This window comes from Myripristis murdjan, chromosome 14, assembly GCF_902150065.1.
Source record: "Myripristis murdjan chromosome 14, fMyrMur1.1, whole genome shotgun sequence".
NCBI lineage: Eukaryota > Metazoa > Chordata > Actinopteri > Holocentriformes > Holocentridae > Myripristis > Myripristis murdjan.
Window position 1 is genome coordinate 9620779 of NC_043993.1, and position 14081 is coordinate 9634859.

At 43.2% G+C, this 14081-nt stretch overlaps 1 protein-coding gene across 3 annotated transcripts in view; it reads right to left on the minus strand.

The window, feature by feature from the left end:
- Nucleotides 1–377: 377 nt before the first annotated feature.
- Nucleotides 378–14081, minus strand: part of shroom1 (shroom family member 1) — a 42561-nt gene continuing 28857 nt past the window's right edge. For 2 of the 3 annotated variants that reach the window (XM_030069607.1, XM_030069608.1), the window contains 8 exons: nucleotides 10724–13668; nucleotides 10420–10606; nucleotides 9899–9951; nucleotides 8736–9431; nucleotides 7881–8480; nucleotides 7125–7230; nucleotides 5696–5968; nucleotides 378–3606 (listed from right to left, as the gene is read on the minus strand). In XM_030069607.1, the coding sequence (XP_029925467.1) occupies nucleotides 3352–3606; nucleotides 5696–5968; nucleotides 7125–7230; nucleotides 7881–8480; nucleotides 8736–9431; nucleotides 9899–9951; nucleotides 10420–10606; nucleotides 10724–13434 (4881 nt within the window). In that variant the 5' untranslated portion in view covers nucleotides 13435–13668 and the 3' untranslated portion in view covers nucleotides 378–3351. The remainder of the gene's footprint in view (nucleotides 3607–5695; nucleotides 5969–7124; nucleotides 7231–7880; nucleotides 8481–8735; nucleotides 9432–9898; nucleotides 9952–10419; nucleotides 10607–10723; nucleotides 13669–14081) is intronic. The other variant, XM_030069609.1, reaches the window with a different exon arrangement.

Consider the following 14081-nt stretch of genomic DNA (forward strand, 5'->3'; position numbering starts at 1 on the left):
AAACTTCAGAGTTTTAGCAAGAGAGGGCATAATGATGGCACTGGGTGAGAGTGCGTCCATTCAGAAAGATTAAAATCCAAACTTTCTCCTAGTAGTGGCAGCTTGAATATCACAGCAGTAGCAGGAAAAGACAAATCACTTTGACTGTAAATGTTTAATGTAAGCAGTTATATGTTTAGTCTAGTGTCTGTTGTTTATCTTGCACTGACAGACCTCACATTTAGACTTAATGTGAGGTCCTTCTGTCCCTGCAACAGTTGTCAGATACATTTGTGCATTAATTATGCCCACTGAATAGTTATTCTGGTTTTGGCAAACATTCTTTAAACAAAAAGGTCAGAGAGAGAAAAAAAAAGGTAAAATGTGATACACAGGAGTGAGGAGAGAGCTTAATTTATTCACAATATTACAAACATCGTGGAATTCACAACTCCAAACAGGCACAAAAAACAACAATTTTAACTCAAACTCTCCACAGAAAAAGCTCCAAACAAAGAAACGGATTTTAAAAGTGTAGCACATGAAGTTTATGTATAAATGTCTGTGCTGCCATCTCAACAGCTGGGACTGACTGAGTGAAATTCAAAATACATCTGTCCTCCTTGGCTGTAAGACAGTTTGTATTCATATCAGTGTCGCTCTCCTCCACTGTTTGAAACCAAACACCAAACCAAATAAACATGAGGCCCTGTCCCTGTGACCTTAACAAAACAGTGTTTCAACCAAATGATGAGAAGTTGCCAGATTTTATGTTTTTGTATGCGTACATGACAGACCTAAAATGAGCATTTATGAAAGTAACAATGAGCTGCTCCTTTGTGGGAGCGTTTTTCTCACTTTCTCTCCTTGTTTTTCTGCCCCCAAGCGTTCTCTCTCTCTCTCTCCCACTCTCCAAAGTGTTGGTCTTTTTCATGCCTAAGGAATTCCTGCCGGCTACGGGGAACAACATGATAGTCGCACCATTTCGAACCCTGCGGCCCTGCGTCTGTACAAAGGCCAAAACAAACACACATTTGTTTAGCAAACTGAAATGGACGGAGTCTGAATTCTCCGGAGAAATGTTTAGGGCTGGTGGTGGTGGTGGTGAAACTGTTTAGCAGAAAACACGACGATGTATTTTCAGGGTAGGAGGCTCTTAGGTTCTCAGGGGACACCAATTTTTAGAGCCGGTCCACTTATTTGACATTTTGCAGGGAGATTAATTTCAGCATTTTGTTGGTGAGTGAATTCTTTACTTCAGTAAGGGTGGGCAGAAGCCGCTCTGCCACTCTGTCGACACGTTATCACATAAATATATTTATACACACACCAGATAACCCACAAGTTGGATGCAACTCTCTAATTGCAGTTTCCTGAGGGACGATAACAATTTGATCATTATGTAAATTAATGGGATTTTTCTTTATTGAAAACTAACACAGCAAACACCAAGAGTCCTGTCTTTGTTCCACAACGGGTTTCCGCACACACATAATTAATACACATTCATTCATCATCTCAAACACACATATGCACAAACTGTGATGTAGAGCAAACACACACATCACCCTAAAACGATCTCTCCTTTGTGCCTGGTTGAATATTGAATAAAAAGAAAAAGGAATTTGACATTAATACAACTAGAAAAACTAATCAAAAGTAATAATGCACAAACAGAGGCATTTATCACACGTGAGTGAAATTCTTAAAAAAAATATTGGGGGAATGTCTGTTCATTCAAGACCGTGGGTTATTCAATGCAGGGTTACCAAGAAGAGCTTTTTTAACTAAAGGCTACTGTGTCAATTCCAATAAATTATTGGACTTAGAGAAACTCAAAAGGGCCTACATTGTGGAGGTAGAGAGTAAAAAATAGTTTAAGACACCTGAAATGAAGATTGTGGACTTTCTTAATTCTCAACAACAAGAAAAAAGTGTTTCAAGTATTTGTGACAATGGGGCAATGGGACAAAATACTCTGTGATATACTTACTTATAATCTGGTTTTAAGAGGTTTAGCACCTCTGTATGTGAAACTATTTCAGCATGAAATCATCAAGACTTAATAACTTGAAGCATGAAAACAGCCAGAAGTACATAATCCTTAATGTTGCTGAATGTGCTTATGTACCATTTAACACCCATCATTACAACGTTCCTATTCACAATGAATAAAAAACAAACAAAAACATAGTAAAAGAAAAACCTTGGGTAACTGGATGGAGTTAAGGCTTTGACTTTGAAATTAAAAAAGTGTTTTTGAAAACAAATCTGATTTGAGGAAATGTGCATTTATGTATCATTACAAAGTGCTTTTTTTCATTCACCTTTTTTGGTTTTTAGTGCCTTAATTTGAAACATTTAAGAACAAGAACATTAAAAATTCTATATCTATTGTACATTTTTACTGAGATTATACAGTACACCACCCTCTTCCAGGCTAGCCTCATTCACCAACATCTTACTGGTCAAAATACAATCTTAAAGCTTATGATAGGTTTCCATAGTTGCAGACATGGGACTGTAGCGCTACGATCTTCATGAAAAGTACAGGACAGTTTGCCGAGTTGCTACACAAGGGGACACGAAATTTCCACACAGCAGCTCTAACTTGCAACATTCCACAGCAATATCAAGGCACACAGAAACAAAGTTTAGTCCTCTCTTCAAAGTAAAAAGGACACATGTAGACTTATATAGACGAGTACACCTCTTCAAATACATTTCTGCAGAGACTGCACTGACTGAGAACAGGCGTGGGCGGAGGGAAGGAGGCCGAGTGTCCAACACAAGAACTGCTGAGTAGATCACAGAGAGGCATCGAGCTTTATAAACTGAAGGGTGGTCCTAATTAATCAGAAGTAGAGCAGTTTTGATAGTTCACCTCATGTACCACTTATAGTCATAATGAAAGCAGAGCAGAACGGCATGACGGGAAGGCGCACCTACAGTACCATACGCAACTCTGTTTAAGAACAAAGAATCTCATGGCGGGATTAGGCTTAAAACAGAGCAGGATGTAGACTTAGGCATTCACCGCCTTCACTGCCCTCTGAGTTGCGTTTTCCTCCTGGGGGTCGACTCCTGAGCATGCACGGCATTAAGAAGGTTCTTCCCTATTGTGTGCAAAAGGGTCTGAGATATTGGTATGAAAATAGCTGGACGAGTTACAATCCGCTCCACCGTGTCCTGTGTCTCTAGGAGGCAAACTGAGCCAGGAAAGTACGCTTAAACCCTGGCACTATAGTGTGGAAAAAGACAAAAAAAAAAGAGAGGGACAGGCAGGGGAAGTTTTTGAACAAGCTGTGAGTCCCACAAGTCAATAGTTTTTTTTGTTTGTTTTGTTTGTTTTTTGCTCCTCTCCTGTCTCCTTTATAGATTCGGGCTGCCGTGGAGGGCCTCCAGCTGCTCCTCGCCCAGCCTCTGCTTCTCCTCCAGGTCCTTCTGACGGATGAGCAGCGAGGCCTTGGTCTGGACGAAGCGCCGGTAGTCCTGCAGCTGCTCGGCTGAGAGCTGACGTGACAGGAAGGTGGAAACCAGGCTCTCTCTGCGGTCCAGGTTATCCTTCAGATCTTTGGCGTCCTCCCTCTGTTTGCACAGCAGGCGGTGGCGGTTGTCCAGAGATTGCTGAGCAGCGGAGAGAGAGAGAGAAGGAGAGGAGAGAAAAAGATGTATGACACCTAATATAGATAATGGATTGTGTTTTCTCTCCACATATAATCATGTTCAGGACAAAGGCATATTTGTACCACCTGTTACCAGGGTTTTAGCCCATTCTTGTGTTACTTAGTCATTGCAAGATGCTCAGTATAGAGCTTTAGCCAAATTCCTAAAAGGTATAATGTGCATTTAAATATACTGCTGTATGTGCACACATTTATTCATAGAAATAAACAAGAATAAGAATGAGCTTCCTGGTAAGAGCACTCAAGATTAATCATTAATGATGGATGAAAATTTTTAACAAGTGTTCAAAAGTAATAGCTTTTGTTTGATTATTCTGTTGTTTCAATTACAAGTATTTTGTTGTGAGCTGTAATGGAGAGCAAAGCAAGTCCAAGTTGTGTGATCATATTACAGGTCTAATGCCCACAGGAAAGAAGGTGCAGTATTTCATAATGTCAACAGAGGGCAGGGTAGATACAAATGTCATCGAAACCAGGCAGCAGTTTCGGTGAGTCAGTGTAAATACCAGTGTTGCTGATAACAGCAAGAAAACAAATGAGGCTCTAACAAGCCCTCAGTATGCAACATGTTCAACCAGGCATTCATAGATGGACAAACTAACAATAAGCCCTTTCAGTGAAAAATCTAAAAAATCTAATGCATCCATGCAAACATAAATTGATGCTGAACATGCTTGGACTCATAAAGAAACAATGCCCAAATGGAAAACAAAGTGGTGGAAAGCCCGGGCACTGAGAGCCTCTGACACAGAGTTTGTTCATGGAGACCTTTGATACTGAATTTATGAGATTACTGCAGACAATACCAAATTTATGACTTTATTTCAAAATCGCATCATGCATTATTATGTGTATACTGTCAATCATTATTGCAAAATGATTGAGAGTATAAACAACTGAAATACACAGACAGTACAAAACTTAGGTGCCGACCACCTTTACTGATAGCTGTTGTATATTTTAAAGATACTGAATGATTAACTTCTTGATGCATATATGCATGCAGCAGTTTGGAAACAATCTTCACTTGGACTGCTATCAACTCGTAATATGTTAAAAAATAATCTTGAAACATCCATTAAATCATTTGGCTAAAATAGAGATAAGCCATATATTGCCAACTGCCCACAGATAAACCCACTGGCATTTTTTGAATTCCAAACAGTGGGAAACCTTGACTCCACTAAAAGTTGCCCTTCAACTTTTCCCAAGCGGTGTGTTTGCTGTTCTAGAGTAAACAGAATGAGAGTATAGCTAAGGGCCTGGGAGCAGCCATGCACTTCTAATAGTGATGGTCCTCTTTTCGCCGAGAGGTCTGAATGAACTGCGGTGACTCATGATATCTGTAACTTAACATGACACAAAATTCCCTGAGGAACACGTGCCTGTGGGATGCTTTTACACACGCACTTTTTGTGTGCGTGTGTGCGTGTGTGTGCGTGTGTGTGTAAACAACTTCAGGCTAAAACATAGGAGTGTGGGATCATAAACCTACTGACCACATGGTAATGCATTAGAGTACATTAGTAGATCCTTATCGTATCTCATCTAACACTTTTACTTGACCTGTAACCCTTTAAATACAAGAGCCAAGATGTGCCTTAGTTTCTCAGTATCACGACACTGAGAGGAAAAAATTACAGTGGGGCCAAACGATACAGAAAATAAATGATTAAAGACACACTAGTTTGGATGATGATTTGTAGTTTGAAACTTTGGCTGTATGCTCTTAATTCCTTTATATGTGAGATGACACCACAGTTATGAGGTTGCAAAGCATACTGTCAGTACCTTGGAAAATTTTTTAGCAATATTGGATAAATGGACTGAGGACATCAGTTAAGTTAAATACTGATTGAAAAAGATAAATGGAGACAAATATACAGGCAGCTGGGTAGAAAGACTGGCATTGTCAGCATAAAAGTCGGCATCCAAGTTTTCTTCCTCAATGCTTGATCATGCATTGAACCCCATTGGAAAATTATGGAGGAAAAAAACAGTTAAGTTATTTATTGGATGTGTTCCCTCACCTTCTCCTCAGCGTCTGTGTGCTGGTCCACGGTGCTCAGTGCATTCTGTACCCTGGCCAGGCGAGCAGAAAGGCACAGCAGGAGGCTGACCACTCTCTCCAGGTCTCCGATGAACAGGTTGTACCTCTCCAGCTCCACAGGCAGGCAATGCTCCCTGACCAGCACCTCCAACACCTCACCACGGGCCATGTTCTCCCGAATCTCTACCTGGAGGGCAGCTCGGGTCTCTTCTAGCGCACGCAGGCGCTCCTCAATACAGGATACTAATAGATGCTGTTGATTCAAGACAAGAAAGGACAACAGAATATGTAAGAGAAAGTTAGGCAGTAATACTTAATGTAGAGAATATAGACAGTAATACTAATAGTGGGAAAAACACACACACTTGCACGGGATACACTCAACCAAACACAAGTATTTATTTTGTATAGAAGAATACAATAATGGCCCAAGCTGACCATGATGTCTCAATGTGTTCTTGAGTTGAATTGAGTAATCCTCTAATATAAATAAATCAATAACTGATATCTTTGCAATATTAACAGGAATAAGTGCATGCTGGTAGCAATGTTAGTGAATTAGCTGCACCCCACAAGTGCAACTGTACTTCCACATACAGTGTACATGCAGTGTATTATTGTATGTGTAGCATTAGCCTACTGAGCTGGATTGAGTGAGTAAATGAGTGAATACTAGACTTATGAACTCATGGTGCAATTCTAAATGAGAAATTATGACAGTATTAAGGCAAATGTGGAGTGCAGTCGAGAGGAAGGGGAGGCTTTTTACCATGCCAAGCATCAGACAAGCAGGAGACAGAGATAAGCGGCAGGCAGTATATCTTGTGATAGGGGAGACATAACTATCTCACTCTGACATGAATCCAGTTAAGGCCAAATAGCATCCAGATGGTATCAATATAAAATCAGTTTGCTTCTTCCATATCCATTACAAAAAAAAGAGATCAGCGTAAGGCTAAAAAGACAACTTGGTTCTTTTGCTCTGTCATCTCTTGTTTCTTGCCATCTGCACATGCACCAAAGCAGCTGTGGTTTGATATGAAGCTTTTTTGGCAATAAAAATGTTATTTCTGGCTGGGCCTTGGCCTCATGGTACTTTCTAACACCATCTAGACAATGTTTTACTTGGATTTCCATTTTGAAAACATCAGCAAACAACAATTCCTCCATTTTCCTGTTTTAGATACATATGATGCAAAACTGAAGGCCCAAACATGAAGCATTATGGGGTCGAGAAAATTAAAAATTGCTCAGAAGTGTAACACCGCTTGCTATGAACACTGCACAACCACTGTGAGAGTTAGGGATTCAAGTCCCACTGGGATTGGACATGTTTAAACTGTATGCATTCATGGTACTGTAAGGCACTGTGAATAGTAAGTGTCCACTAATTTTCAGAAATTGCGCACCTTCTTCTCTGTGATATCAGCTTTGCTCTGCAGCTCTGGACTCTGAGGTTTCTGGCTGTCAGGAGCAGGGCAGGTACATGGTTCAGCATCTTCGACCATCTCGGCACTTGAAACAGAGAGACATCTTTGGGTCATGCAGCTTTTCTTAGAGCCCTTCATTAGACCAGTACAATTTCTGTTAACACAATACAACATAAACACTCAAATTTCATTCCCTTATCCAGTTGTGCTATTTCTTTTCAAATGCAGTATTATCTGAGAATAAAATGTCACTATTAATTAGAGATTATAAAACACCGAGATACAATTACCCATTCTTAAGATGCACTGCATGCAAAAGGGCGTGGAAACCATGAGCAAGATGCCTAGTACGAGTACAAGTATGGTGTCATTATATAAAGGGATGGAAGTTATGGATTTGGGGCTTTTGGCCAGCAAGTCTCGTTGGCTTTCATTTCTGTACCTTTTTCCAGTATCTACAACTAAAATGAAGGCTTTTGACGGCAATTTTATGCAAGACAAGTTTTTTGAATGTATAGAGTACACAAGGGAAGAACTGTCTTCCTCAGAGGTTGGCTGAGTCTGTTAGCCGAGACAGTAAAATGACCCCACAGGCCAGTAAAGTTTCCATCCTTGGCTATATAGTATGCCTTACTTTCTCCTGTGTAAATGGAATCTGGTAGAATATGTTTAGTGACTACCAGAGTTGGGTTTGAAAAAGAAGCATAATAATAACCCAATACATGAACAATTTACCTTTCGACACCTCCTCTCTGCTCCTGTTTCTTTTTGTAATGCTCCTCCATCAGCAGTGTGTCTTCTGACAACAGCTGCTCCATCAGCATTAACGCTGTCTTACGATTGGCCAGTGGGTAGAGAACTCTGGTCAGTGATTGGTCGGCCTTGACCACTGCTTCTACGAGCTCTTCCCACTGAGGCTTCTCAGCAGGCTTTTCTGGGCTCTCCATCTCTCCCTCTGGAGTCCCCCTCTCTTCTATCCCCTGGCTTTCTCCTGCTCTCTCCTCCTCTGTTTCTGGATCTTTCTCTCCCTCCACATGCTGACAAGTGTCTGCATCAGAGACTGAGGTGGAGGGAGACACAGAGATTTCACTTTTTGGTGCTGGAGGGGCTGAACTTGTGGACTCATCTGCAAACACATCATCTGTTAATGGTGTGTTCTGGATATCCTCTTTGATTCCTTCTTCAGGAGGAAGTATCCACAATGAGGGATCTGTTGTGACGCCGCAGCTCAGAGACACTTCCTGATTTGAATCACAGGGTGTGGTGACAATGCTGGGTTCATCCACTGACTGCTCTCGCTCTGATGCAGTCACCGAGGGGGATGTTCTCACTCTGCTAAAAGAAAAACAGATTTTAAGTAAGAATGAGACCTGAGATAAATAGTATTAGTAAATATTTGTGTTAGTTTATTTTAGCCTGCTTTGCTGCTGGATGGGTGGGCTCTAGGTCAAACCAGTAATAAGTGCCAAAAAGTTTGGTCAGTCACAGGAGAGCAGTGAAAGTCAATTCTGCATGTTTTTCTGACTAACATTTTTAACCAGCAACTGTATAACTACAAAAGCACTCTACTGTCATGGTATCTAATCTTACCTGGTGCTAGTCCTGTTTTCATGAGAAAGCTTTGTTTGGTTGGGCTTGGCAGAAGTGGATTTAACCCGTCTCTCACTGGTCTCTTGACTTCTGGGGGACGGTGGGTTAGAGGCCTCGCTGCATGGTCTGCTGAGCCTGAGCTCATCTGTGGCAGCCCTTTGGGATCCAGGAGATCCAGAATGGACTCTGGCTCGAGAAACGGAGGTGGAAACTGGGGAGGAGGACCTGCTCAAGTTCTTGGTTCCTGCAGTTGTGAGAGGCCCAGCATCCTCCTCACTGCTATGCAGCGGTGTTGAATCCTGCTTCAATAGGAGGTTGTTCTGGGTTTGGTTTTGGGTCTGTCCCTGAGCGTTATTCTGGTCAATGTTCTCTTGTCCCTGTCTTGCTCGCTCTGCCTCTGACCACAACTGCTTTCCTCTCTCCCCTTCCTGCCCCTGAGCTTTCCCTCCTAAGCTCTCCCTAAACAATGACATGCTCCTTTTCTCTCTGTCCAGTCCAAGCATCCCTCCTGGCCGGGCTGAACGACTCGACAGCTGGTCCAACTGCTCAGTGCTCTTACTCAGAGCCAAAGGTCTTGTGTGCTTTGATGTTCCAAGTTCTTCCATGGACTTGCCCCTCTGAGCAACCACACGGACACGCTGCTGCCCCTCAGGCGCTGGCCTCACCAAGGTGTCCTCATTAGTGTTTTTCTGGAGACTGCAATTGATGTGAAATATTTAATAGCTGAAGCTATGAAATTCATTTAAACCATGACTGATTTAAAGGGCTCAATGGTTTGGTCTTCTAATGTAAAAACAAAAAAACACAGTCAACTTTTCCCATGAGGACAGGAAATTTATTTGGGTGATGACTGATGCACTGTGGACGGGCTCTGGAAATGTTATTACCTATTTAAAGATTGACAATTTGACCCTGCTGTAAACTATAACCAAAATGTGCCAATTCCTTCAAAAAATGGTTTCAGTCAATGATTCTTCTTTTACAGTACATAAATCTGGTGAAAGGAATGTGGGCCTGCTAGAGCACGTGGGTGTTGACTTTCAATGCCACAATGAATAAAGCTGAGATTTATTGTCTGGGCCACAGCACACATCGCTGACCTAATACCTTTCTGACCTACAACTAATAAAACATTCTAATTTGTCTACAGCACTGGTACATACCAGGATGTTTCCATAGTATTCACTGGTGATGGATCCTTCTCACAGCCATGGGCCTGCAGAAGCAAAAAAGAAATAAAAAGAGGCTAATTATATGATTATCAGGACCAGCCTCTAAATCTTGGTGTTGAATCTTATTGGCGTGTATGAAAAAGTAGTGTAAAATCCTATACTACTTGTTTTTTTGTTTGTTTGTTTGTTTGTTTTTTGTTTTGTTTTTTTTTTCAAATTACCATTGAGTATCAGGAGTTTGATATATTGGAAAGTTTGAGTGATCACAGAAAAGTATCTGAAAGTAAATTTAGCAATCTTCTGTGTAAACTTATCTGAATCTGACCTGACTTGATGCAGCCAACATCACAAATATGGTATTCAAGAAAATTTACTTTACAGGCTTTGGACAAATATTTGATGCCTGAGGGTAAATACATTTTCTCATGGACAGGAGGGACATGATTAAGTACTGGATAAAGCCTTACTGCCCATTTTTTTCCACAGAAATTTGAAAATGGGCTCAACCTTACCTGAAATGCATGTGGTGTGGATGTGGATCTGTTCCTGAAGAAACTAGGTGGTTCTGGCTGGTCCACCAGACTCTCCACTGAGGCAGACTTCCCCTGAGATGGATGCTTGTTCTCCCTCCAGTTGGGTTGATGGGACTGGTCACCAGATTTGACTGAACCAGAGTGTGCTGAGAGGAACTGGGCATACCTGTTTTGTGAAAATTAAAATGGGAGACTTAGAGCAACCAATCATATTTCACCAATACACACAAAAAAATCAAATCAAATGAGATGCTCCCCCTCGCTCTTTCATTTGCCTTCCTACCTGATGGAGCTGGTAGAGGAGTCAAGGATGCGGCCTGCAGAGTGAGGCCTGTGGAGTTTCTTCTTGGGGCTTTTATTTTCAGGACATCCCGACAGAGGCCTAGGGACCCAATCAAATGGCTTCTCCCCCAGGGAGTGCCTCTGTCTAGGCGGTGGTGGTAGCTGAGACCCTGGCTGCTGGGGTTCAGCCACTTTCTGGCCTGTCTTCCGCTCCATGTACTCCACCAGGGCCTTGTGTTGTAGGTGTTTTAGGTTTGTCTTAGATAGGCTTGAAGCTGAGAGAGCCCGGCCTCTGGTCTCAAACATCTTCCTCCTTGCAGCAACCAATCCCTGTTCTCCTTCCTGCATGGGTTCCTTCCCCTCATACTGTTCTGCAAAGAAGTTCTCAGTGTCATTACCAAGGGAACGACAAGATGAGTGGTTAGGGGTACCGCCAAGCTGGTTGAGCTTCTCTGGTTCAGAGTAGCACATCTTCTTCTGCTCTGGAGTCAAGCGCCTTCTGCCTCCAATGCGTGCCACCTGGGGCTGTGCTACATTTACTGGCCTCCCATTTACCTTTTCGCTCTCTTTCTCCCTGTCTTTATCTCTTACTTCTTCCTTCACACTCTCTCTCTCTGTTTCCTCAGAGGTCACAGAGGCGGTGAGTGTATCTGTTGAAGTTTCAGAGTCTTGCGATGAGGAGAAAGCATGAATCACCATAGGTCTCAGCTCAGGTTTTTGTCTGACCCTGTGTGGCCATGAGAGCTGCAGATCCCGCCGTTTAAAAGACGTCTCCCTTAAGACTTTAGATTGAGCATCCTTCAGCCTCTCCTTGTAGTACTTTTTGAATGAGTCATCAATGGTGTTACAAACATGTGAGATAACCTCCCCTCTATCTTCTTTGTCCATTTCACCCTGTGGAGATCTCTCATTTCCATTAACAGTGACTGCTACATAACCAGTTTTATTTAGGATTGCTTCTTTGCCTTTCATACTGAAATCATCTTTTTTAGGCTTCAGTGCCACTCTGCTAGCTCCAGTGAGGTGGTACAGAAGTGGGGTTGTTTCCTTATTTATCCTCTCGCTGGGTACATCCCCCAAGGGCTGCCTTCTCCCTCTCTTCACCTGATCTTCTCTCTTGTGATTATTGGGCTGTTCGTTGCTGATCAGTGATATGACCTCCTCAGCTTGTGGGGTTGATGATTGATGGCAGTTTTTCTCTGGTCCACAGTAAAATATAGGGTTGTTGGCAGTGTGGCGGCCTATCTCTCGATTCTGGGTCATGTGGAGTTGTTCTAAGGCATCGAAACTGCGGGATGACTGTGTCAAGATAGAAGAGGGTCTCTGGTTCTCCACATCCTGGCAACCAGAGACAGGGTCCTGGCACTGGGTATCATTTGGAATTATATCACTGTAGGTGTGAGGCCTTTCTTGGAGAGGCCTAAAAAGATTATCCATTGTACTGTGACATCTCGCTTTCCCTCTCTCTTTCTCCCTTGGCAGATGTGTCTCCACCACAGTGGAGCTCTCACTCTCAGCCTCAGACACACATGGAGATGCAGATTGTGTCCTCACTCCAGTTTCGGACCGTTTACACACACCAGTGACAAAATAGAACTGACCCTTGTGCTGGATGCTGCTGTTGATAAAGTTCTGACCAACATTCCAGGTGCTAGCAGCCCGGATTGGCTCTGGACCAAGACAATTGTGGGCAGAGTGTGCCCTTTTACGCTGACCCTCAAAATGATTGCCACTGACTCTGTTGTTGGTATAGTGGTCTCCACTATGCCCGCAGCTGTTTGCAGGCTGTCTGGATTTCGGGTGCTCAGTCTGGCTCATGCCTCGAGGAGGTGATCGGCTTAAAATGTTTGTTGACTTCTGCTGCTCACAGGCAGCTTTGTTATCCGTGATAAAAAGGTGTTCTGGGTTCAACGGCTCCTTGGTCTGATCATGAGGCTGGAGGTGGGGGTGGTAGGTAGGTGACTGCTGAGGCTGTTGCTGTTGTTGTTGGGACCCCAACCAACTACCGTAGACTGGGTCAGTTCTCAGACCAGAGCTGCCTGAATCTGGTTTAGCCATCTGAGGTCTTGGGGCATTCAGAGGCTGAGACTGTGGATTGGGCTGAGAATGAGACCTTGGCTGCTGTTGTTGCTGGGGTTGCTGGGGTTGTGAGTCAGTACCGTGGTGGTGGGCCCAGCTGTTCTCCAGGTTCCTTGTGGCTATGAAACTATCAAGGCGTGCTGGGGGTGGAGGAGGACGAAGAGCAGCATAAGGGTTTTGGGAGGGAGCCACTAAGGTGGCCTCTTGGTTACAGAATGTGTTGTTGTTAGTATGGCCAGCATTGCCATTGTGGCTATTGTGGTCAGCATTGTTAGTTTGGCGATACTGTTGTGAGATAACCTCCATAGAGCGATACAGCTGGTCCATGGTCTTTGAATTGGACTGCAGAACCTGGCTAGGGTGGTAAATGGCCTTCACATACTTGAGATCAGCATAGTGGTTGAAGGAGCTGGGCTGCAGATCGTCCGGGAGGAAGGGAGAGGGGTAGTCCGGGGCAGTGGATCCACCAGAGAAGGAGCTGTAGGCAGAGTCTCCTTTGCCGTGTTGGTGGTGGGTGAGCTGGTCAACGATGCTGCTGTTGGACTTGGCTGGGGAGAGCCGGCTGACAGGCAGGCTCAAAGGATGCAGGTCCACGTTGCTCATTCTCTCAAAGTGGAAGTTGTAGGAATCCATGGAGGACTGGGGTGGATGGCAGGAAGGGAGGGGCAGGGAGTGTGAATAACTTGACTCTATCTGTGTATATCTGTTTGTGTTGATGCATATGTGTATGCCATGTAGGTGAAATCTGGAAATTATCGACAGCACATTTGCACCAGGTTGTCCGTCACTCTCCAGTGCAATTCAGGTCATTTTCTTGTCTCCTGATCATGGACTGAAAGCATCCACAAATGGTCTGCTCAGTAGCTCCTAGGGGACAAAACACAAACACAACACAGACTGGTTATCAGGGCGGAAATCATAAGCCAGGACTCATGCTCCAGTTACACCTGCAACAAATGGCAGCAGAACAGGGAAAGGGTTTCTCAAAATCTGTGGGTTCTGTAACTCTAAGGAAATGACCAACACTCTATTTTTGTGTGTATGTGTGTGTGTAGTTCTCACAAACATTATACTGTGTCATCATTTTAAATGCAAATCAAATGTTTGTCTAATGTTTGTCTGGCATGTCCACTGGGTTAAAAGCACCACAGCTGCACAGCCACATCAAAGCAAAACACCTTCAAGGCTCATCTATAGTGTTTATATTTTATAAAAATCTCCAAGGAAGTCTTGGCAACATGTTTGGAAAAGCTTGTCTGTGGAAATAAGGTTGCGATTTT